At 44.4% G+C, this 24900-nt stretch overlaps 1 protein-coding gene across 1 annotated transcript; it reads left to right on the top strand.

The window, feature by feature from the left end:
* The first annotated feature begins 2814 nt into the window (after positions 1-2814).
* On the top strand, positions 2815-24850 carry LOC133955626 (protein arginine N-methyltransferase 8-B). Its single transcript, XM_062390554.1, has 10 exons — positions 2815-3240; positions 6976-7215; positions 9150-9305; positions 14107-14170; positions 14778-14920; positions 15854-15941; positions 17599-17714; positions 20189-20339; positions 23183-23304; positions 24143-24850. The coding sequence occupies exons 1-10, from the start codon at positions 3172-3174 to the stop codon at positions 24224-24226; spliced, it is 1233 nt and encodes a 410-aa protein (XP_062246538.1). The 5' UTR covers positions 2815-3171; the 3' UTR covers positions 24227-24850.
* The last annotated feature ends 50 nt before the right edge of the window (positions 24851-24900 follow it).

Here is a 24900-nt window from a genome sequence, read left to right as displayed (position 1 = left end):
AGAAACATTTGTACTCGCTCCGTGCCAAGATAATGTTTAAAAAAATAGCTGGAAAATCCCTTCGCTCAGCTGCAGATGAACTCGCAATGAACTCTGGGAGAACAAATGTGGGTAAATAGAAACAGTCAATCTGAACTTCCTGTCAGTTGAAGGAACAAGTATCAGCGGCGAATGCAAATGCGAATGCTCTTTTCAAAGCAGCCGGAGCAGAATCCTAAACTGTAAGCGTGTGTAATTAAACAACGTGTGACATTTGTTCCTGTGGCCTCGTATCGTACACGGAGGTTAATGAAGTCCAAGTCAGTCGCTGCTTCTGTTATACCCGCTGGTTTGTGAGAGTGGGACTACAATGGAGCAGGTTCAGCGGACGCACAATCGGGTAATTGGGCTTCGCAACGCTGCAGAGCCCTCGCTAAGATTATGGCCAGCGCCTTCTGCACACACACACACACACAGATGCACACACACACTCACACAATTGGAGAGTCCAAACACGTCCCCTCTCTACATTACAGCAGGAAGCAATTATTGTAACTGCACATTGTATTATTACCATTGATCTGAGCATTTCTGTTCCATCAGACATGAAAGTGACAGGGTGTTTGCTAGCAGCAGTCAGAGATGATGAAAGACCGGAGGCTGTAGATCAGAGTGATGCAAGGACGAGAGGATCAGAGAGATGTTCGGTGCAGCTCAGATTCCGAGGAGATGACACAGCACATTTACAGGAGGGACACCACAACGAGACCAAACAACATCTCAGTGGGAATCTGTTCGACTGCATCGTCGATCGTCTGTGTGGTGAAATACTGATTGCGGCACAGTATTGTTAATACAAACCGAACCTCCTCCATGTTAGTGGATGGGACCTCCGCCATACTAAACAAAATCCAAGTACTACAAGTGAAAGATTTTTTTTTGTCTTTTTATGTGGCTCTAGTCTTGATTCCGTATTATTTTGGCATCATTTTTGTGCAGTGGGAGGAAGAAGAGATGGGTCATCACCTTTATCATCAGTCTTTGGAGTCCATTGTTTTGGTTAGAATTTAAATATCTCAACAACTATAGAGATGGTTTGGTAGGAAGATTTTAAAGTGATATCCTGGACCCCAAATGGTGAATCCCCTTTCCACTAGGATGCAAACTCTAGCATGTTAGAGGCTATATAAAGATGGATGACATGACAGCTAGGTGGCAGCACACACATCCGGGATATTTAACTTTTTCATCTTTTTCTTCTTGTTGTTTTTTTGCACAGTGGGAGGAACCAGAGAGGTGTGGTCCATCTTTACATACAGTCCCATTATAAATGTCTCTAAGTGCAGATTGCATGTGATCGACCTGACCCTGTCCTGCGTGCCTGTCATATTGGTTTTCCGCGGTTAACATAAAGTGAGTGACCACATAATGCATGCAAGCATTTTTGAATGCATTATACACGTATTTGACCTCAAGGTGTGGGCAACCAGAACAGCATCAGAGCAGGTTTCTATCCTGGCACCCGCCTTAGTGCCTGGCGCGTGCCTGCTCACCCTCTCTGTTGAATAATGTAACAAGTGGTGAGTGGTGTGGGCGGTAGCGGGATGGCCTCTCCTCAAAATAGACTCCAGTGCAAAAGCAGAAGACTTCAGGGACGAGATACAATCGCACATGTTTTAGTTATGAAACGGTCCCGACAGCGATGCCTCTCTGCTGCAATTTGCAAAAAAATCCAAAGCACTGCAACGTGAGCAGGATCGCGTGTGACCTAATCATTTCAACACTAGATCTCCAGAGACAATCTGGTTTTAGTAAAAGGTCAAACTAAAGATTCAACACAGAAGAACAAATTAAGTTAATTTATGAGGCTTGATATGTTGATGCTATATCTTCAGTAGAAGAGTCTGATTCAACCTCTGGACTAAATTCACGCTGACATTAATGTAGCCACTGATCAATTCAATGTTTTACCAGAGTCAGAAGATGACAACTGTGGTGAACTAGACAACCATCGTGATGGGAGACACTTCATCATCCATCCATCATCTAAACCACTGACGCTTCGAGGGGCTGGAGTCTCTGCTGGTTGTGGATAAACTGTATGATAAACACCTGAGGGGAATTTCCTTAAAACGTGTATATGTGTGTGTGTTCAAGGTATTACTCATTACCACTAGGTTGGGTCTGGGTTCAACAAGTGCTTATAGTCTCCAGGAAATCAATGTAAGTCAATATAATGCCCTCTAAACTCATGGAGACATACTGTTTATATTTCTGAGGACCATTTTGAGCATAGACCCAACAGATTGAGAACATTTTGACCAGTCCTTGGTTTTTCAAAGGGTTGGTTGAGGGTTAAGACATTGTTTAAGGGTTATGATAAGGATTAGATTTAGGTTTAGGTTAGACATGGTGATGGTTTAGGTTAGAGCGAAGGGTGTGTGTGTGTGTTTGTGTGTGTGTGTGTGTGTGTGTGTCTGTGTGTGTGTATATGTGTGTGCAGCGAAGTGAACCAACTTCTTCGGGAGCACTTGTTGGAGATGGACAGTGGATACACGCAGCACGTGTGAGGGACCAAAACACCTCCGTGGGTTAATAAGAGATTCCTGGACACGTTTACCAAATTCATCAGCTTCCTGCACGTGCACTCGGGAGTCGTTTCCTCTGCGCGCGGCAGCGGCGGCGGCTGTGTTTCTATTTTTAGAAACAACGTTGTGTCGGTGGAGGAATCAATCAACCTGGAGCCGCAACCGTGTTTTCATGACACGCCGCTGCTTCTCCTGCTGGAGTCTGTTGAGATTCATATCTGCTGCTCACCGGGTCATGGGAGAGGAGGCTGCAGTGTTCAGATCCCTCTCCCTCTCTCTCCCTCTCTCTCTCTCTCTTCGTTTGTATCTCAACTCAGCTGATGCCTTTTCCCCTCCTGCTCTCCAGGAACCGGTGGACTGCAAACTTTTGCACCATGGAACACGCTCCGCTCTCCAGGAACGCTTGCTGCGATGCCTCTGGAACCTGCTGGTGTAGTTTGGCGTCTTTTTACATGCTTGGGATTTCTAAACAGAACTGCAGGCTGGGATGTGAATGAGAACTGTTGAGAAAGAGCCTGGAAAAAAGATCGAGGAGGAGCATTTTTAGTTTTCTCCTTCACTTCTATCAAGTGTGTGCACATTTGTCCTCCTTCTTCTGGCTCTTATGGGAATTAGACACTCGTCCCGCTGCATGCTCCTCAGGAGAAAAATGGCGGAGTCTGAGAGCAGTGAGGTAAGTGTGAGAGACACCTCTCATGATTTAGGCTGAAATGCGAGAGGTCACTTGGCATGGACTCCGTCCGATGCGTCCTGCACCAGCGCGTCCTGCAGCAAGCAACCTACAAGTTGCATCCCGGACACGATGCAGACAGGAGGCTGGGTGTCAGTGAGACAGCAATATCAGTAAAAGTGTCTCTCTCTCTCTCTCTCTCTCTCTCTCTCTCTCTCTCTCTCTCTCTCTCTCTCTCTCTCTCTCTCTCTCTCTCTCTCTCTCTCTCTCTCTCTCTCTTTCTCTTCTTGTCTGCAAGGACGTGTACACCGCCTCTCCACCACCAACCCTGACACAACAGGCATTTTACGCATAACGCATAAGTGAGCGTTTCCAGCAAGAATCGAGTGTACTTGAGAATTCCCATGCATGGTGTTACCGGTGTAGCCCCCAAGGTTAAGAAGCCGTGCAGGTGTTTTCAGTGAGAGGAGGAGGATTATTCTCACTTTTATTTTGTACTATAGCAGACAGGATAGTGAGAGGAAGCAACCAAAAGTACGTGTTCTCCCTCCAGCCAGCTCTACAGGCATCCATCGGATCTAACTGTATTCTCGTGAAGTTACATGTGAAGAACCGGTTTTAAAAGGATGAGGAGGACTAGATGTTTTATTTGCTGCTGCTGCTCTGAGATCAGATCTGCGCTGTCCAAGGTGCTGCAGCACGTTGCAGGCGAGCCGGGGAAAGCTGTGAGTTGGTGCGCAATAGGAGAGCGAGTTAGAGGAAGTGGGTGAGCTGAGGAATGATGTATCACCGGCACAGGGGAGTGGTCTCCAGATCCCCACCTCTCTCTCCTCATGCACCCCCTCATGCGAGATCCACCTGACACATTGCAGTGGAGAATCCATCCACCCTGCCTGCATGGGTCGTCTTTAGGGCTGTGACTCACTTTCTACTCAACAACCCCCCGTGTGGTATTGACTCCATGTGCCACATTTGTATTCATAAAAGGGGTTGAATGCTACAGGAGCGATGCACGTCTCTTCTTTTTTGGAATCCTTTAAAAGATTCCAGCTCCCTGTGAAGTTGCCGACAGCTGCATGTAGCTTCATTATACATTATTCATCACAAAACGTTCCCTCAAAATGAGTTCATTCATGGGAGAAGCTCTTTTCAAGCTCTCAGGATTCTATCAGTATGCTTCTGTCTGAGGGCAAGAAGGCAACTGGTCAATTGCAATAAATGGCCTGAGGCAGGATGGATGAGCTTTGCCCTCCTCTTCTCTGATGTCTTGGAAAAATTGGGTTATCAAATGCGTCTGAGTGCTGTGATGGCAGAAAACCAAAGTGATCCTACTTCCTAAAAGTTAGACGTTATTTTCCATCGAATGAAAAAATCAAGATGCTGATTTCCTATTACCGTTTGAAAGTCAAAAGCTCTTACACTTATTTTTAAAGATCTGAAGTTCAACATCAAACTTTGTCCTGTTTTGAATTGAAGTTTAACAACCAACCCAGCTTCTGACCCGACCACTGACTTCAGGAGGAAAACAGGGGTCTACAAAGTGACTCTGTAACCTATGCATCAAGTGAATGTCCTTCTCAGATAACAGGTCTCCCCCTGGAGGTGCAGTGATGAGGGTCTGAACCTCAGATGTGCTTAACAGCAGGGACGTGTGCCACCCTCTCCTTCCTGTGTCAGGGCGTCTCGGTTACACTCACTGCAGCTGCTCTCATCTGTGAAGTCAGCTCTAATCTGTCCCTGAATGTGGCGCTGCAGTGATTGTGTGTCCTCTGCACTGCACCTTTTGATTCTTGAATTAAACCTGGCATCCTTAATCACCTCCTCTGCGGCCCTACCCTGCAATCATCGAGTCTTAGCATTGGCCCTTAGCCATTTATCTATCCAACGAGGATGTCTTTAGAAAGACGCCCCAAATGTAATCTGCAGTCTTTGAACCCGGGAGCGTGCACATCCTATTTCTGACCTCACTGTTATTTGAGGGGAGTCGCTGCACGATTCAATGAAAAGGAATCAATTACAGCACAGACTCAGACAAAGTGCATTTGATGACCCTAATGATTAACATGCAGTGATGATATCTCCATCACAGTTAGTGGGTTAAGTGTCGTGGCTGTGGTGCACTGAGCCTCTGCAGATCAGCAGCACAGATTAAAGGATTAAGAGACGTTCAATAGCAGGTCTTTGCTTTTAAATCAAAAGTCAAACATTTATTAGACGTGTGATCTTTTATTCATCCATCACTGAGGTTGTTTGTACCGAGCATCACCTTCAAATCTGTGAAAACAAGAGAAAGGCAGCGCTTGCAGTTTATTTTATTATGGTTGTCTAGAGTTTAAAAGCAGAGCAGTTTTTTGCATTAATTATTGATTTATTCAATGATGAATTAATTATTCAGTTGTCTATCTTTTGATGTTACACGTGTACAGCATGTACAACTCTCTGGTTTGCACTCAGAGTGCTGATTTAAAGTTCAACCGTGTTCACCATTAAAGTGCATCCGAGGTTAACGTCTTTCCTTTTGCAGACATCTGGTCATCATCCAAGGAAATGGAAAACTTTAAATTGATGATGATGCTCAATGAAAAGTCAGGGGGTCATCAACAGGATGACAAATACTAAGAACACGAATATTTAATCTTTATATCTCCACAGTTGAGTTTCCGTGTCTTTGTGACAAATACAAAACCTGTATCTCCATTCAAAGGAATACATAACAGAGAGAAGGAAAAGGAGGTGAAATAAGAGGGAATTAGCACACACAATGAAAATCAATGTCTCTGACAGAAATCGGACTTTAAGTGCATTAGATCCATGTGTCACACTGTGCTGTCGCTGTCATTCACAGCAGTACGACTCCATCTGTTAATGAGGTTGTCCATCTTATTGACTTTGTTACATGTCAGTCCTGTTGCATTGTATTGAAGTGACTCAATACAGTCATAGTTTATTTTAAAAGAGACTCTTAGTCACAGAAATAAGAGATAAATTCGACTCACTGCTGGAGACTATAGTTGTTATATCAGAGCATGTTGCTTTAAATCGACTCCACTTGTATAACACTTTTCTAATTTAATTGAAAAACATCTATGGGAAAACCAGCAGGGACAATTTGAGTTTCACAGTTTTTAAAAAAAGTACTTGAGAGGAGATACATTTAAAATGGAAAATCCTGCTCCTACCATTATAACCTAAAACGTTTCTTCTTCCACGTGAAATATCAAAAACCCTGTCAGCTGTGGAAAGCACATATTTCTGTCCACCGTGCCAAGTATTAATCATTTATTTTTAGAAGCCTGAACATTGTAATGAGAATTAACAGCAGAGCAGCTCCCCTCGCTCGGTGCTGAGAAGCTGGGCGTCTGTTCCCCCCCCCACCTCTCTCTCTGTCAGACTCCCAAACCAACACACACTCCAATAGCCAGATCTTCTCAGCAGGCTGTAGAGGTGAGAATCAGGACATTATGGATGTCCCCTCTGTGCAGAGCAGAGTATTCCTGCCTGCTGACAGACTTCATGTCGGTGATCAGAGGACGATCCAGATTCATGGGCTCTGCTCCTGGCAGCAGATGGAGATATTAAGGGGAATGGATGATGAATCTGAGCCAATTACTGTCCTCCCACGCAAACCACAACATCTGATTTGCTTTCACATCCTTGTTTTCTTTCTTGCTCTAAAAGGTTTTAACCTCCCGAAATTTGGGTCAAGTGTTTCTTCATCTTTCTCTCTCCCTTCTCCAGCAGCCACAGACGCAGCCACAGCCGATCCGCATAATTCCATCCCAGTCGGCGCAGCCCACCCCGTTGCCCAAACCTGTGCCTTCCATCCAGCACGGGACGAGGCCTCCGTTCCCGCCGCACACACCACACGCTGCCAGCCTCCCGAGCTGCACGGGGCGGGGCAAGAAGTTCCTCAGTCCCGAGGATATGACCTCACGAGACTACTACTTCGACTCCTACGCCCATTTCGGTATCCACGAGGTATTGATCCATTACAGTGTGACTTACATACAAGCTCCTTCTTCTTCTCCTGATTTGATGATTAGACAAATGTGAATCAAGCAACAGTTTTTAACATCAATCGATAAGAAATTTCAATAATAAAAGCTCCAGGACAAACTTAAGCTCTTGCATCTCATGTTTAATACTCCATTCTATGGATAAGGCATCTTCCACTCTTTGTATGAATTTACAAATTCAAATAGAAACACACAGATGTTTACAGCAGAGGTATAAATACAACAGTTTTTTTCCACATCGTATATTCCTGGGTTTAGAGCTCAGTCACCAGAAGTGAATGCATCTGGTAATGAGATTGTAAAACTGTGCTCTGGAATCCAAGATTCAAGCCGAACCCGTAAACATTCCCTAAAGACCCAGTTGACATTTACAATGGCAGTAATGTTTGCTTTTGGCGTTTCCATAAATGGCTTCGATAAAACAGTTAAACTTGCGACTTCCTGTTTCATAAATAGTGCGGCTTACGAGTCCGTTGAGTCGAGCTGATTCAATGTCACCATATCGAACAGAAGAAAATCTGCTGAATGTAACTGAAATCTCCAGAGCTTCCCATCTTGTTGAGTCAAAAAGGTCCATAAAACTTGACTTTATTGGCAGATGATGGTTTGCGAAACTCCTTTTACTCTTTTTAGACACTAGTTTAAAAGCTCCCTTACTATATCTTCCTAAAGTACCTCATGAGGATTATACAAGATAATCGTATATCTTATCCTCCTGATCTCTACCTCCCTCATCGACTTCTTAAATTCAAAGGCATCATATCACAGACTGCTGGGGCTGTGGTTGAGGTTTTACTCGGCCAATTTCAAAAAAGAACATGAGATCTGATCGTTATTCTAGAGAAACATCCGCCTGCATGGGAGGCTGCACTTAGGCAGGCTGCCATGTTTAGGAACTACACACAGTCAGGACCATGAACAGATTATCTTCACCACAAAACGACCCTCACAAGCAAAAGGTACTTGTGTGTCCAAGAGAAACCTACAACCACAAATGTCAAATGTTTCTATTGTTATCTTTACACGCCATGTCAATATGTCTTTTGCAATGTATATAAATATACATAAAATGTGGTACAGGGCCACAGGACTGCAGTGGAAAATATTCTTTAGAAAAAATTCATTCATCAGGTCGTCAAAGTCAAACTGTTGGATGAGTAAATCCTGGATATTATGACACATTAAAACATGATTTAATGTCCTAATTTACAGTCACAAAAAACAACAACACCTATCAGACAAAATGGACATTACGTCTATTAATACATCATGAGGCCAAGGTCCCCCATTGGCTGCAGGACCCTGGACATGTGACCGCCTGGTTCCATGAGGCAATCCATCAATCCTCTGGAATGTTGAAACTTTTAAACTTCTCAAACTTAGTCCTTATCAAGAATGAGACATGATTTAAGACATAAAATAATCTGTCTCTCTTTTATAGCCGCCACCATTCAAGATAATGTGTCTCTCCTGGTTATCTCCTCCCTCAGAGTTCAGCTGCTTTCTCAAGAGAGCAGACAAAGCATTAGAGTCTTTATAAAAAGTTCCCTGTTTGACCTGTGAGATTAGTTTCCTTTTTATATTTTGGGAATGTAGGCCAGGCTTATTTTTGTAATTTCTTAACAGTCTTCACACTCGTAGACAGAGACCAGAGACCAGACAGGGCTTAATCAGAAACACAGGCGGTGGATTTAACTGTAGGACCATTCGTCGGAGATGGAACTGTGATGGATAGATTAGATGAAGCCTGTGGGTTATTTGTCCACACATCTCAACGTCTAGCCAGTTAATTTAATTCAACAATCATCTCTCTCCCTGGGTGGTGGGGGGGGGGGGGGGTGGTTCTAGCTGTGTGACTATTTTTTCCTGACATCATGCATCATATGCTTAAACCAGGAGATGCTGAAGGACGAGGTGAGGACGCTCACCTACAGGAACTCCATGTACCACAACAAGCACGTCTTCAAGGACAAGATAGTGCTGGATGTCGGAAGCGGGACGGGGATCCTGTCCATGTTCGCGGCCAAGGCCGGGGCGAAGCACGTGTACGGGGTAAGACATGTGTCCCTTCAGTGGAGCGTCATAATGCCCGACCGCCAGGAGGGCTGATCGCCGCAGTGCCAGGTCTGACAAGCTGCACATGTAAGACATGTGCACGACTGGTAAATGCAGTGGGATCGTTTTTGTCAGCTTCCCGGTAATCGTCCAGGAGTATCCTGTCTGACAGGCAGGTGATAAAAGCATGTGGCCTCTCAGGCAGCTTGACAGAACGAGCCGTGGCGATTTGAGTGCTGTTATCGTGTACTGGAGCAGAGGTACTTGCTAGTCAGGGCATGTCTGAGTATATACATGCTGGATGCACATCACTAGCTTGACTACGTGGAACTTATTTTTGCATTGGAGGCTCCAGGCGGTGGATATTTGCTTCAGGGAGGGAATGATAAAACTTGGAATATCCATCTTGTTCCGAGTTAAACTAGTTGACCTTCTGTGACTTTGCCTGATGTATGATTGTACTTCTTCTTCTCTCCCCCTTCTTTCTATCTCCCTGCTTTTCTACTTTAAAGTTAATATCTCTTCACCTTTGAGTTACTGCTGTCCATCTGGAAAGTTTTAGTCTCATAAATGGGGCCAAGATTTCCGGGATTTACCTCACGCTTGACTTAGATCCCCTCATCTATAGCTACGCCCCAGAACCTCACACCTTTCTCATACCTGAGGCTTTAAAGCTCGGCCTCCAAGCCAGGTCTGGTGGAAGATGGAAGAACTGGCTTCTGGGCCAAGATCAACATCATTCTATCACACGGACCTCATTAAAGTGATAACTTAAACCCTGGATCGACTGAGTCCCCATAAATGACTCTGTCAGGGCCCGTTACCCTGATACATAAAACCCAAATATAACATCACACTTTAGAACTAATGATTTCTAGATGTTAATGTAAAACCACTTATAAACATAGACTGTATATAGCCTAAACATGTCTCGAATATGAACCCGGGTACACAAATTTTGTTTAGTCCGTGTCCCATCTGCTAACATGGAGAAGGCAGGGTTCATGGCCTATAATGCAGACAGCTCCCAGCAGGTAATTGAGACCAAACTGCCATGTCGTCCATTCTGATATACAGTACAGTTAATGCTGGGAAGCCAACATGGTGATTAAATGTGTTGACTCAGGCTCACATGTTTGTTTGCAGTGCTCGTTGACAGGCTTTGATTCCACCTGGGACCACACAAAATCATTTCATGTTTTTATTGAGTGGCACGGTGGTACAGTGGTTAGCGCCGTGGCCGCACACCAGGGAGGTTCCGGGTTAATCGCAAACAGCTGGCCGGGGCTTCTCCGCGTGTTCTGCATGGTCCCCCTGTTATTTTAGTGAGGAGGCTCCAGACTGTTTGTATTTGCTTCAGGGAAGGAGTAATTCAATTTTTAATTTCCCAGAGACTCATTCTGAGCTTTACTGTTTGAACTTATGTGTTTGTGTATGTTTTTGTGCATGTGTTGCCTTGTGTGTTTGTTTGCCTGCTTGCCTTCTGCTGTCTGACTCATTCTCTATCATACATCTTTTTCTGCTTGGCTCCAGATTTGTGGTACAACTCTCCAGCTGGTCGGGTTTTAGCCTCATAAAAGGGGCTAAAGATTACAGGGATTCAGTTCACTTTTGAATTAGGTTTTAGTTTTTTGCTCCAGATGCTCCAGTCAGGTACATGTCCAGTGTTTAACTCTCTTGCCGCCATAAATCATCTTGGATTGGCTCCTGCTCCAGCGTGACCCGTAAATGAGAATAAGTATGGCGAATGAATGAACTGATTCATAAGTTGCGGGGGGTCTTGTAGTTGAGATTCTGTTAAACCAACGAAAGAGGACAGAACAACCATCAGGAACGTTACCTCCGCTGGTTATATTTTGCATTCAAATATTTTTCTAAGAATATGAGGCAATATAAATGGGCCAGGATGTGTTGATTCAAACCCAACTCCTGATATTCCAGAGTAAGAAGTCCAAGGAGATGCCTGGGAGGAGTCAGAAGATCTAGTCCACAAGGAGGAGCACAGTCACAGCGACTCTTCCTGACACTAGTGGGCAGCTTGTGTGTGTGTGTGTTTGTGTGTGAGTGTTGACTATGTAAACACGTCTTGAGGCCTCAGTTCTCCCAATGAGGCGTGACTTTGATGGACACATGGCTAATGGCTGTCTCTTCTCACAGCGCTTCAAGCAAGAGATGAAGTGTTATTGCCAATTAGAGGGGCCCGGCGTTGGCAGCACACAAACAGAAAACCCACAAATACATGAACACAAGTGTTTCTGCAGGTGCACGTGCCTTCCTCACACCTGCTGCAGCACTGGGCATCGCTGTATGGTTGCACAGTTGATACTGACAGTTCTTTTAATGGGCAGATGGATCAGCGCGGTGCCAGAAGGGCTGTGGGCGCCACCAGCAGCCTCCTGACGGCTCCTCCTCTAATAGGGAGCAGCGATCAGGGGCTGCTGCAGGGAGGCAGAGTCCCGACGTCCTGAGTCCAGGCTCAGTGAGACCTCAGCTAGTTTCCCATGATCCCCGGTTTCCTAAACCCAGAAGAGCTGCCACTCCTCTAAATACACCACGTTCTGATCAGGAGTTTTGATATTTTAAATGTTTTCTGGCTGAATATTGGACAAAAAATACTGTTATTTTTATCGACTCCTTTGTCGTTTAAACCAATCGAAAGTCACTGAACCCTCAAACTATTTTCAAGCTGCACTTATAATGTAACACGGTTGCATGATTTCATTTGTGGACCTCACAGTTGGTGTGCTGCCCTTTAAGCCCTACTCACTTCCTTCCTCCAAAATAAAACACCTCATTCTTCCTAATGCTTACAATATTTGGGCTCACCTCATTTTTTCCTCAAAACTGGCAAAGATCCAGCTGATTATTTTTTTTCTACTACGCCATCTTATTCGGTTTAAAGAAATAAAAGTAGTCACAAGAGCGCCATCATTAAAACACAGGTTTTCTAATGAGGTGAAAGTCGAGAGTCACCTTGAGAAAGCAAGTTTGCCAAGTAAATAGTTGAGACGAAAAATAGAAATATCTGAAATATCTGAAACTAGATGACCTTATTTGTGCACCTGACAGTTGGTGTGGTGCCCATTTAGGCTTAATCACTTCCTGCCTCCAAAATAAAAGACTGCCTAGACCTCATCAGTCCTCCACGAGAGCCGAGGCACAGCTTCCATTCACCAGTTCTCCACAATGGTCCCGGTCTCGCTTTGTCTTTTTATGATCCGGAGCACCTCCAGTTCATTCAAGAGTTTGATTGGGGCCAGATGGATTTCTCCAGCATCTTGAATACGTCTGCACACCTCTGACAAACAGAGTCCCCTAGTGGGTAAGACGCCGCGTACACACTCGAGTGGAAATCCATACCCCCGGACTACCTGGTGCTGAAATAAAACCGTATTGACGAATGCCTCCTGTGTCCCTGCTTTATTTGAAAACTGTTCACTAGAAATGTCCACAGCTTTTATTCCGATGAATGATGGCGCTTCATTAAATTATAACTCTCTTATAGCTGATGGCCCCATAAATCAGGCCGGAGATGTGGATCGATGGGCGGGACGGGAATTACAAAATAAAAGGGAAAGAGCTCAGGATTTAGAAAGAGGAGAAGACAGGAAACGAGTAAAGGGGGAAAAGGTGGAGATACTTCGGGGAGGAGACAAATGGGACAAGAGCAGGGATGTGAGAGCAATATAAAAATGTCAAAAGAATAATGGAACGACGGCTGGAGGTTACATTAGGGATAAATGGCTGCTTGCCGTTGAGCAGCGACTAATCGGCGCCTTAATTACTTAAAGCGAGATGCTCTGACAGCACTTCAGCCTCTCTGATAACATAAAAATCCATCCTTTCATATTCGCTTAACCTTCCTCTACTTTCAGCTTGACTCCAGGACTCCTGTCACAATGCTTCATTAACCTCGATGCAGGAAGTCAAAGGATAAACTCACTTGCTCCTACTCGCCGCCTTCGGGCTCGGACGTCACGAATGAACAATAAGTGATAAAAACTACTTCTTGCAATCACACAGGAAAAGCCCTCGACGATGAGTTTCCACAAACTAAAGTTTCCTTTAAACTGGCAAAGCTTCGTCATCCTTTTTAACCACGTGAAGGCCTCGAGTGTTTCATTCCGAGCATGTGACCTTGTTTTCTACACCACAGATCACCTGATGTGTGGCTGCGGTGCTGGACAGACAGATTCTTGCTCGGAGCAATGATCCAAAAATAAACACGTAACTCTTGAGGTTGGACCTTTGGACAGATTCAGAGGGAACTGAGGCCATAACAAAACATAAATCCTTGTGTAGTGTATGACGACACATCATCTTCCCTGTGTTTTTTGTCTCTTTGCGAACTCTTGATGCACAACAAATGTCCCCTTGGTGAGACAATACAGATCTTGATAAAGAACCTGACCCAACCTGGACCTTTAAACATGTTCTGACTGTTTAAAGAGCGATTCAGGGTTGAGTTTTTTGCCCAAGGACACTTCAGCTGGGGGACAGCTGATGGACCCACTGATCTTCTACAGTGGATCGTCCACTCTACCTCCTGAACCATAACATTAAGATTGAACATGAAAAAAAATATAATGATTATATCATCATCTTATGCAACACAACACAATTCGATTGTGTGGTGATGCCGTGAGCTGAATCCATTTCAGTTCACCAGTGAGTTCTGCGTTACAGGGAAACTGAGGACATGAGCATTGGAGGTTCTGTTAAGTATATTCTTCCAGGAAGCATCACAGTCCTTCATGTGCGCTCGGTTAATTCCTTTTTTCCCTTTTCATTCTGCCAGATTGAATGTTCCAGTATATCAGAGTACTCCGAGAGAATCATCAAGTCCAACCACCTGCACAGCGGTAAGAGCTGCTGCTGTTCCTTATCTCTCTGTTTTGACAACGCTTGCACTTCAGTCTGCGAAAGGCAGCAAATAGGTTAGAGCCGTGACCGACATGTAGAGGAAGGAGGGAGCGCCGGCAGAGGAGATGCATGAGAAGAAGAAGAAGAAGAGGGGAAGACGACTGTAAAACCGAGAGGATGATCAGACTGCTCATTTATATTCACATGTATAAACAGCTTGTGTTAAAACATGACACCTCTGCATCTACCATAACCCCCCCCCCCCCCCTCCCTGTCAGCAAATGGCCCGGCTGTAAACCTTTGAATATCAAGTGTGCACAAGTAATCGAAACACGAGCTGACAATAGCTGGAGTGACAGGGTTCACGTTAACTCTCCTGCAGCTCTTTGTCAAGGCCGAATAAACACACATGAACTCGGCTCATCACAGGCACCCCCACTGATTCCCATCCAATCAGCAAAGATGTGGTTGTGTAGACGTGTCTCGTTCGTGTGTTCCTAAAATGTAAATGAAAGTATGTTTAGCATGATTGGTCCAAGGTTTTTCTTTTCATGTCAAGTTATGCGCATCGATATTGGTTTTAAAAGACATGTGTGTGTGTTCCAGTGATCACCATCTTCAAGGGCAAGGTGGAGGAGGTGGAGCTTCCCGTCGAGAAGGTCGACATCATCATATCCGAGTGGATGGGCTACTGCCTCTTCTACGAATCCATGCTCAACACCGTCATCTTCGCCAGGGACAAGTGGCTGGTAGGACGTGTGGAGTCTGTGGGAAAGACTGACACAGTATTTAAATATGTGTCACATAATAATATGAAAGACTAGGATCGGTGGAACTAAACAGAACAGAAATGTAATTTCAGTGAATACAAACCTGCAACAAAATATCTAATGTCAACATCTACCCTAAATGTATTTAAGTAGACATTTCTATCTAAAAAGTAATCATTGAAAGTTTCCAACCTTTTCAGCTTTTGAGCTCAAAAAGTTTTTTCTCTAGTTGAATATGAATAATTTCAGAAGGTAGAATTTTGGTAATTATCCAGCACAAAAAAGTAACAATAATTGAATTTGGGGCAGAAATACGTTTTTTGATTAATTGCTTTGGAGTTGATTATTACATAATGGACACTTTTGGTTATATTTATTTATACATGTATAGACAGATGTGATACTGTCTTACATGTATAATGGCATAAGTTAAGGTTACTCATGGAGATCATAGTTTGTACATGCAGATGGACAATAGGTCTCCAAGTCTAGCCTGAAAAATCTTTAATAACCATTAACCCATCTCATGCAACTCAACATAATCTCACACACCACAGTTTTAAATCAATTGTTCACTTCATTGCTAATTGCTAAATCTAATTATAAACCTTGAACACGACATGCAGGTTGTATTACATACCATTTGATTTATAAGTCTGTAAAATAAGAAATATTTCTTTATGAATAACGACATAATTTTTATGTTTGTCAATTATTGTTGTAAAATAATGTTTGTGCTATAAATCAGTGGGTCTACTCGTTCCAGTCTGAGCGCAGCAGGAACAGCTCAATAATGGAAACATGTTCTTGGCTGAGAAATGAAATGTCACCGACGCTGTAATCGACACCTTTTTTTTGGGATGTGTTCAGGATAAATCGCTGAGTCATTTCTTCTCCTCATTTGTCAAACAGAAACCCGGTGGATTAATGTTTCCTGACCGAGCCTCACTGTACGTGGTGGCCATCGAAGACAGGCAGTACAAGGACTTCAAAATACACTGTGAGTCCAGTGTGTGTGTGAATGCTGGTGGTGGGAAGTAACTAAGTACATTCATTCAAGTAGTGTGTTTTACTGTTTTACTCTTTACTCCACTTCATTCATTCAGCAGCTTCAGTTAATAGTTCTGGCTCCCGACATGGAGTTTAGACATCCATGTTGTTAATCACCGAATAGTGATTTTGTAAATGATCCAATATTTCACCAAAATCAAATATGAGCCGAAACTCAGAAACTATTTATTTTTGTGTTTCCCATTAATAATCTCACACTTCCTCAGATTAACCTGATGTCCCTGTGTATAATAATATACTTTTTTATACGTCACTTTTTATTCTAAATTCCAGCATTCATTTGAATGTGGGGGAAAAGTACCTATTTGGAATAATAGATCGAACAAACCGGTACTTTTACTTTAACATTTTTCAGCTCTTACTGCACCTTTACTTATATTGGCCGATTCAGGCAGGACTTTTACTTGTAAATTAGTATTTTTCAAAGACATCCTTCATCCTCTATCATATTAGTGTTTCTTCCACCACGGTGCTGAGCGCTCCTATTACCTGGATCTGTGCTGAGCTGTTCCTTACTCTGTCCCTGCTCTACACTGTGTAGCTCTCAGGTGTCTATAACCAGGATTATATCCCTACATTATAAATGAGTCATCCCTGTACAACACAATCCACACATCCACATTGTAGTCACACAGACGGGGGTGCGCTCACACAGCACACAACCTCTCCGGCTCTGCAAATGTCTCTGAAATTTTCCTGGGGCGTAAAAAAAAACCTGGGGGCGATAATTGAAATCGTTATAAGTCAACAATCTTTCCATCCGTGTTTCATCACACTCCAAACTGTACAGGAGGACTGTGGGTGATGGTTTTACTGCCGGACCCGGAGCATAAGCACCGCACTTAAGCCGCCGCACAACCTCGATCACACCAGGCAAAGTGCACAATGGCCCATAGGCCTCCTACCCACTCTCTCCCCATGCAGCCGGGAAATTACACAACCACAGTGCTCCAGATAATATCCGAGCAAAGTAATATTGCTCTATCTCACTGCAGCGCCAGCCTTCCCATCACACTTCAATTTAGTCTGCCATTATTCTGTGTTTCAGGAGCATATACACCCGGCCGGCCTGGAGGGAGTGGAGTGCGGATATTGACCACAAGCTTCTCTCTCTCCAGGCAGACGGCCAAAAATGACCTTTCAGACCGAGTGGGAATCGGCCCGGTGAAACACTCTGGTATTCTGAAAGCATTCTGTGGTCGTTAGTGCTCCTCTGCCTTAGATAAGTCGGCAGCATGCAATGCAAATACAGTATTACAAAAAGCCCCCGGAGGTTTGTGACCTGTTCATTATCACCGACTCTTCCGAGCGCTCAAGTACTTCTCTCCTTTTGGGTCACGACAGTTATTTCAAGGAGCTGAATGAACAATGTATCAGTGGATTTAGCCTCAGCAGCAAGGAAACCGGAGGTAAGAGCGTTCAACGAGGTCAAACTCCAGTGTCCGACTCAAGCATTTTTTAAGAAAACCACAATGCATCTGCAGTTTGCACCTCATGTGACCTAGAAACGTTATAAGACTATAGATTCCTCGTATATTTGTGATATAAGAATCAAAGATGTAATGAAATGCTGATGTCCTTTACAGGGTGGGAGAACGTATATGGCTTTGACATGACCTGTCTCCGTAACGTGGCGATGAGGGAGCCGCTGGTGGACGTGGTCGACCAAAAGCAGGTGGTGACCAACTCCTGCTTGGTCAAGGTCAGTCAAGTACATATTCAGATTCTGGCTGAGAAACTGTTTCATCACAAAGCCGGGCTACATGTCAGCTGTAGACCGGACGCAGTGCAGATGAGGGTTTCCAATGTGTTCAGTATTTTATCATAACCCAATACAAGATACAAGATGCACAGACACACTCATGCAATTGAGGGAAATGTGTCCTCTGCTTTTAACCCATCTGGTGCAGGACACACAGAGCAGTGGGCAGCCATGTAAGGCGCCCGGGGAGCAGATGTTGGGGGAGTAAGGTGCCTTGCTCAGGGGCACTAGACAGTGGGGTAGGGAGAATCCTCTTGAATTTTTGGACAGACCCAAGTGTTGTCCATCCAGGTTCGTTTTTGTTGTTACTCCTTGGAGTCGAACCAGAGACCTTCCAGTCTGATGTCTTCCCAATTTTCTGCCCATAGTCCAAGTTTCTCTGCCACTAGAAAGGAGGGTTACTAAGATTAGTTGTCCTAACGTTTTTTATTGTAAATCAAATTTCCCTGTCACTAAAACTGAAATCTGAAGTAAAAATGTCCAACTTTCAACATCAAGTTTACTCTCAACATTTCAACTTAATTCTCGAAATGCAAAATAAAGTCAATCTCCTGTCTTAGTTTGACTTTATTTCCTGGAATATGAATCTTCCTCTTCTCACTTTTACACATGGACCCAGTTCTCCTCCATCATTTATGAACTGTCGATCATATCACGATCATCCTTGGCAGATGGGCTGTTACGCTGAAGCTCAATTTAATACGACTTAAATCTCAAATCTCATGAACGTCATAAGCACCATGGTAAGCTGTGGAGAAAACGATATGACTGATAACAAATAAGGAAGATTTTATTGTGTAGTGAATCGTCTTGGTGCATTAGAACCTGTGATGATTTCATGATTTGTGTGATGTGCTGCAGCCGGTAGAGTTCAACCTTGATGTGTGCCACCCCCCCCCCCACACCTGCCCCGTCTGCTCCTCTCTCTGTGGATAACACTGATCAGACTGAGCGGTGCCATGCATGTCAATAGCCACCTGTCTCCTCCTGCTGTTTGTGCTCCTGGTCACGGTGACCTTGTTATCGCCGGCATCGATTCGACGGCTCGGACCCGTCTCACCTCTCTCCTGGAGGAACCCTGCTCTGCGATCATACCTCCACTTCAGCCTCTTTTCCACCTCGGACGGTCAAACAGATTGTTTTCCTTCATTATAACAATACAGTGAGACAGCAGAGATGTTATCGGACACGAGAGTTTAATGAAAATCTCTGTGAAGCTGCTGGGGGATGCTGCTCCTCTTTGGAGAAAGAAGCCGTACAACAACGTTTTCTCCCGCTGACGAGCTTTATTGTCTTTAAATGGATTACTGACTGACCTCATTAAGGTTGTGGGCTGGAGGAGCGGCACACACGGGACCTCAGGTTATTAAACTGCTGCGTGAAACCTGGGTAGCAACACTCAGAGAGCGTCATTACCAGGTATCAGCCTGCAGAAGATAAACACATTAACATTAACAACCTGCATAATAGTTCTCTTCAAAGATGTGTCTTGCTTTCCAAGGGTAAACGTCTCACTGCAACACTCATGCTGCCGTCTTCAACTTGGAAACATGTCTTTGAGAAGTGCACAACCACAGTAAACATCCAGTAAATGTGCCAGTGGAGAGAATCTGACATTAATATCTCAGCGTTTTTTGTTTTTTTTATTGCCTATAAACATAAAGCTCATTCCTCTGCAGTGAACGTGGCATCTGGCAGCGAAGCCGATGAGCCTCTATTCGTGCAGATGGTACATGAAACTAGATTATCACACCTCTGCCGACATGTTTACCCTGCGTGGAGGTTTCAGGTGAGCCGCACTCCGCCTCTGTTACACAGCAAACCAAGATGTGGGACATCATGTTCCTCGCTGAAGACGGCCAAGTCCTAGCGGCATGATGAGATATCAGATACCCTGTTAGACTGATGGGAACCTGGGGACATTCACAGATTTGAATCGATAGCACTGTCATGCATGAATTACACGCGGAATCCAGCAACGTGCATGACTCAGGCCCCTGTCCTCGTTATACTGGCTTCATTTAATAGGATCTGGGCTTGTAGGATTTGGTGGTGACACAGTATCTCCTGCAGGAAGAGGGCGAACTGTACTTCCTAATGCTGTTTTCTTTTCTTTGTGCATTAAACGTTACATTAAATCTGGGTATATTCCATTAGCAGCTCTGTGGTAGCTTCATAACATTAAATGAACTATATACCCGTAAGAAAGCAAATAAGAGTTTCCAGGGGACCCAAGACAGCGATGAACCAGGCTGCAGTTCAATGCTTCTCAAAGTTCCCTCACCACTGATGAGAAGCAGACTTTCAATAACTTCTCAAAGTGTTTTCTTAGTTCGCAGTTGAGCTCTCTCGAACCGCCGCCCTTGTGTCTGTGTGGTCCAGATAAACGTGAGACGAGCTCTTTACTCTTTCAGGAGGTGGACATCTACACGGTGAAGCCGGAGGACCTCTCGTTCACCTCGGCCTTCTGCCTGCAGATCCAGAGGAACGACTACATCCACGCTCTGGTCACCTTCTTCAACATCGAGTTCACCAAGTGTCACAAGAAGACTGGCTTCAGCACCGGTGAGAGGCCGCACGCTTTCCCCTCCATTACGCCTGCGTCTCCAAAGCATTCAAGCTGCGCGGTTCAAATTTAAAACTTTATTCATCTGCTTTCACTGAGCTGTATGAGTAAAACATCAGCAAGGAAACAGCTCCCCCCAGTGGTCAAGCTCTGTATCGCCACAAAGGCCATGACAGAGTGGTTTCTTCACTGAAGCTGAGGTTTGTTTGTTTTGGTTCCACATTAGTATTTCCTGTTTGTTGCAAGATCTTCATATGATGGCAAGGCAGGAATTATTAGTTTATTCATTAAGTTTATTAGTTTATTAGTTTATTTATCAGGGGCCAAGCTCAACACAACCGAGTGAGCCAGAGTTAGCAATAAACCAAATTTGCATCTGCTGTCGCAAAATATAAAAGCCAAATAGTGCAACACATAATTAACAACAAATAAATGACAAAATTCTGAACTTCACATATAAAGTATTATTCAAACTATAAGTAGAGTGCATAACTCAACCACCTCTTTTTTTTTGGGGGGGGGGGGGGGGGGTAAATTATTACAATGGAAAATGCTGACAAACACAAAGGTAAAGAGGAAAGTGATAAAATCCTTGATCCGGTCCATGATCCAGATCTGCACCACAGTTGAATGGGTTCTTTCCTGACTCATCCCCGCTTCCTTCCACCAAGTTCCTTCCTGTTTTGTGAAATCTCACCTATAAACGAACAAATAAACAAGTGGATAGTGGTGAAAACATAACCTCCTTGTCAGAGATAAATATAAACGTCTCTGTTGGTAAACGGCTCCAAAGGCCAACGAACACATGACTGATTCGTTTTAAGTGTTTTGTTTGTAAAAACACTGGTTTGAATTACCGTTGACATTTAATGTTTGAAATGAAACCTCCAGGGGTCGGGAACTCAGTCGCTCAGACTCAGAACAGCATCACCAGCCACTTGTTGTATTAACACAGCTGAAGTCAAACCAGGCTCGAGGCATTACAGCGGCTTAACGTACAATAAATCTGACATTTATCTTGTTTCCTCCGGGAGCTGAGCGGCTTCTAAACGAATAAATAACCTGGTTATTTCTCCCAAACAGGAAATGGAACACGTCTGTTTTGTGGTTTGAGTGAATCGACTTTGTCATCTTTCCTCGTGATGGTTTGAAATTCCTCTGATCGTACTTATATACTTTATAACGTGGAGCTTATAGAGGCTTTAAAGACGTGGACCACTTTGTGTTAGAAACAGTTCAGATCAGTAGGATGTGAGTCAAATGCTGCTGCAGAGGTGAGTGTGTGGGGCCTGGTTCAAAATCAGTGTGGGAGTGACCTCTAGTGGTGCTCGAGTGAATTACATCTCTTAACAAATACTTAAGAATGACATTGATGATTGTGTGTTAGCACTAATTAGAAGAGAGAAAATCTGACTGGCTCCTTATCCTCTTTTAAAACATCTTCCTTTAAATACGCTTTTTCTGAGATTGTGGTCTGAACGTGCTCTTATTTTTGTAAGTAATCTGATGACACAAATTTGTATACAATTAAATCCTTGTGTCCCTTATTTTATTAGATTATTTTCATTATGTTATATTATTCTATTTGATTTCTTTCCTTCCTTCATTTAGCTTCTTATGATACATTTTAGCTTGCAGGCTTTTATCAGTTTGTTCTGTAAAGTATGATTATTAATAATAATAACAACAACAATAAGAAGAAGAAGTATTTTTTGCCCTCACTTGATTTTTGTACCTGCGACAAGTTTTCTCGTGTCAGTCTTGAAATCAGCTTCTCATCTAAAACTTTAAGATACAGATCTAACGCACACGTTAAAGTGTACGTTCTATTCCCCGCTCAGTCTTAAAAAGATGGTTCAACCGGACGCACGCGGACTCAGGCAGCAGTCAGAGTTTCTCGCTGGTCGGTAGAGTTGGAATCTCATTTGCTGAATTAGCATAGGAGACGCAGCTCTACCTTTCTCTGTGTGAATTCCTCACTGAGCCGGGTCTGTGCACCAGTCAACCTGATTGGCAGCTCGCTTTAATGTGTGGACCCACAAAGAGCTCGTCTCTGAAGACAACGTTACCCGTTGTCCTGGGGCAGATATTCGATTTAAGAGCCGTTGACCTTTAGGATCTCAGCCAAGCGATCAGTGATGGTCCGACCACTGGGGAATACACTTACCTTAGTTTTGGGGGGTTCTTGGGTTTCCAGGTTTTACTTGTGTGTGTGTTTCCATCACTCACAAAACAACGCACACAAAGTAGCACAAACACACAGAGAGAAAATGGTGATGAAGGCAGAGCAGCTGTGCAGAGGTCAGGAATGCAGCTGTGCCTTTTCTGGCTTTTACGTCAGTGTCTTCGTCTGGGGGGGGCGAAGACACAGACTCAACTCCCTTCATCTGCTCCTCCTCTTCCTCTGTCTGTGTCTATTCTTTGTGTCACACAGAGAATTTAAATATCATCAGATCCTCGGCAGCAGTGAAAATTATTAACTGGGTGTAACAATTAGGCATCGTGGATAATTTACTGTTTCTCCCCCCCCGACACAGTTTGCTGCCAAGCTTTCATAACAACTTCCTTATAAAAGGCCTAAATTCTACAAAACAGCTTTCCTCATAGTTAATGAGGCATTTATTAATTATTATTTTTAAACCAGTGACAAAAGCTACGTTTACGATCATCAATCATTATTAAGGATTTCTTTTTTAATAATCCGTCATATCAGAATTTGCAGATATCATTTGTGCATGTTTTTTTAAGACCAAGGAGTTATCGAATAAAATTTCTAAACCTTGTGTGCGTGTGTGTTGTCTGTGTGTGTGTGTGTGTGTGTGTGTGTGTGTGTGTGTTGCAGCACCAGATGCATCCTACACCCACTGGAAGCAGACAGTGTTTTACCTGGAGGAGTATCTGACGGTGCGGAGAGGAGAGGAGATCGTTGGCAGCATCGCCATGAAGCCCAATGAGAAGAACATTGTGAGTATGATACCACTCACACTGTGATGGCTGTGTGTTGCACTCTAACACTGATAATGGCAGCGGCTAAGGAATGACTCATTTCCTGAGTTGTCCCCCCCCCCTCCCCACCCACCCACCCACCCACACAGGTGGTTTTCCCCTCAATGCTGGATTGTGGTCAAACAGGAAGAAGCACCGCAGCCACCTCGAGACGAGCAACAGCAGATCATCATGGCTCCTCTCCTGCCCCGGAGGGAGAGGACATGTTGCTTTCTGCTGTTGTCCGACTCAAGCAGCTTGTGTTTATGTAAAACCTCATTCTGCCAGCAGGTGAAAATCCAAAACAGGGTTTCTTAACATCTTAACATATGTTTCCTCACTCATTGCCAGGAGGGGTTTTAAGGTAATTTAAAGGCGCCAGGCCAAAAGGGACCTGGAGGACCCCCCATGAAATCAGACCCCCCCCCAAGCCCCAAGAAGAACATGAACCCAAAGCACATGATTATTAATTAACATAATTAAGGGTCAGATAATACAGTTTAACTGCAGCCCCCCCCCCCCCCCCCCAGTCCTCTAGAACGGTCCATGAAGCTTTTGGCAGTAATCTATTGGCCTGCTGTTGCTCCAGTCTCCGGTACGTAGCCAATCACAGACTTTCAGGTGGTTCTCACTAAATTGTCCTTGGATGTGGATTAACACAATTAAAGGCTTCCATCTGGCCCCCCCCCCCCCTCAGTTCAGGGCCCTAATTGACATTCTCCTTCTTCGCCCACCCTGCTCATCACGTGACACTTTCTCCTCTCTCTCTCTCTCTCTCTCTCTCTCTCTCTCTCTCTCTCTCTCTCTCTACCTGCAGCGCGACTTGGACTTCACCTTCGAGCTGAACTTTAAGGGGCAGCTGTGTGAAGCGGCCATTTGTCACGACTACAAGATGCGTTAACTTTGACCCCGGTGCCCAGTCGAGTTCCAACCCTTGACCACCAGAGGGAGACGGAGACACACACCCCCCCCCCCACCCCGACCGTAGACCAGGAAAGACCAGGCCGAGGAGAGGGCCGAGAGGGGCCCCACTGACAACATCACTATTGTCACTCAGATGAAGGCAGGAAGTCACTAACTGACGGTGAACAGCTCTGAATGTAACACTGACCAAAAAAAAAGAGGTCAGGGTCTCGATGATTGTCAAAGATGAATCGATGTGCATGAGGTGTGAGATGGAGTGATGTTCCTCTGTGTTCTCTTTTTTTAACGATTACTTGAACCTTGCGGAGCGACGCATGTTCCGTTCACATTCTGTTACGAGTAGAGAATCCATTTGAAGGCATAGGTCTTATGTCGTACTATGTACTGTAGGGAATGATTGTCTGATTATAGTTGTGTAACTTTAACAATGTGGGGAAAAACTGGCAGCAATCGAGCGCCAAAGCCAAGGACCCACCCACCTGCGTACGTGCCGTGTATGTGAAAGGTAACGTGTTTGCATCGTCAGTGTACAAGTAGCTATCTGTGAGTGTGTAACTGGTGCACAGCTTGGAGTCCAGACGTGCCCCCCCCCCCCCCATCCCCCCATCCCCCCATGTCGTCGGGTTGAGCTGTGAGGTTGACGTGCCAATA

The sequence above is a fragment of the Platichthys flesus genome, chromosome 6 (genome assembly GCF_949316205.1).
Source record: "Platichthys flesus chromosome 6, fPlaFle2.1, whole genome shotgun sequence".
NCBI lineage: Eukaryota > Metazoa > Chordata > Actinopteri > Pleuronectiformes > Pleuronectidae > Platichthys > Platichthys flesus.
The sequence above is the reverse complement of the archived record's forward strand: the minus strand, read 5'-3'. Positions and strand labels throughout refer to the sequence as shown.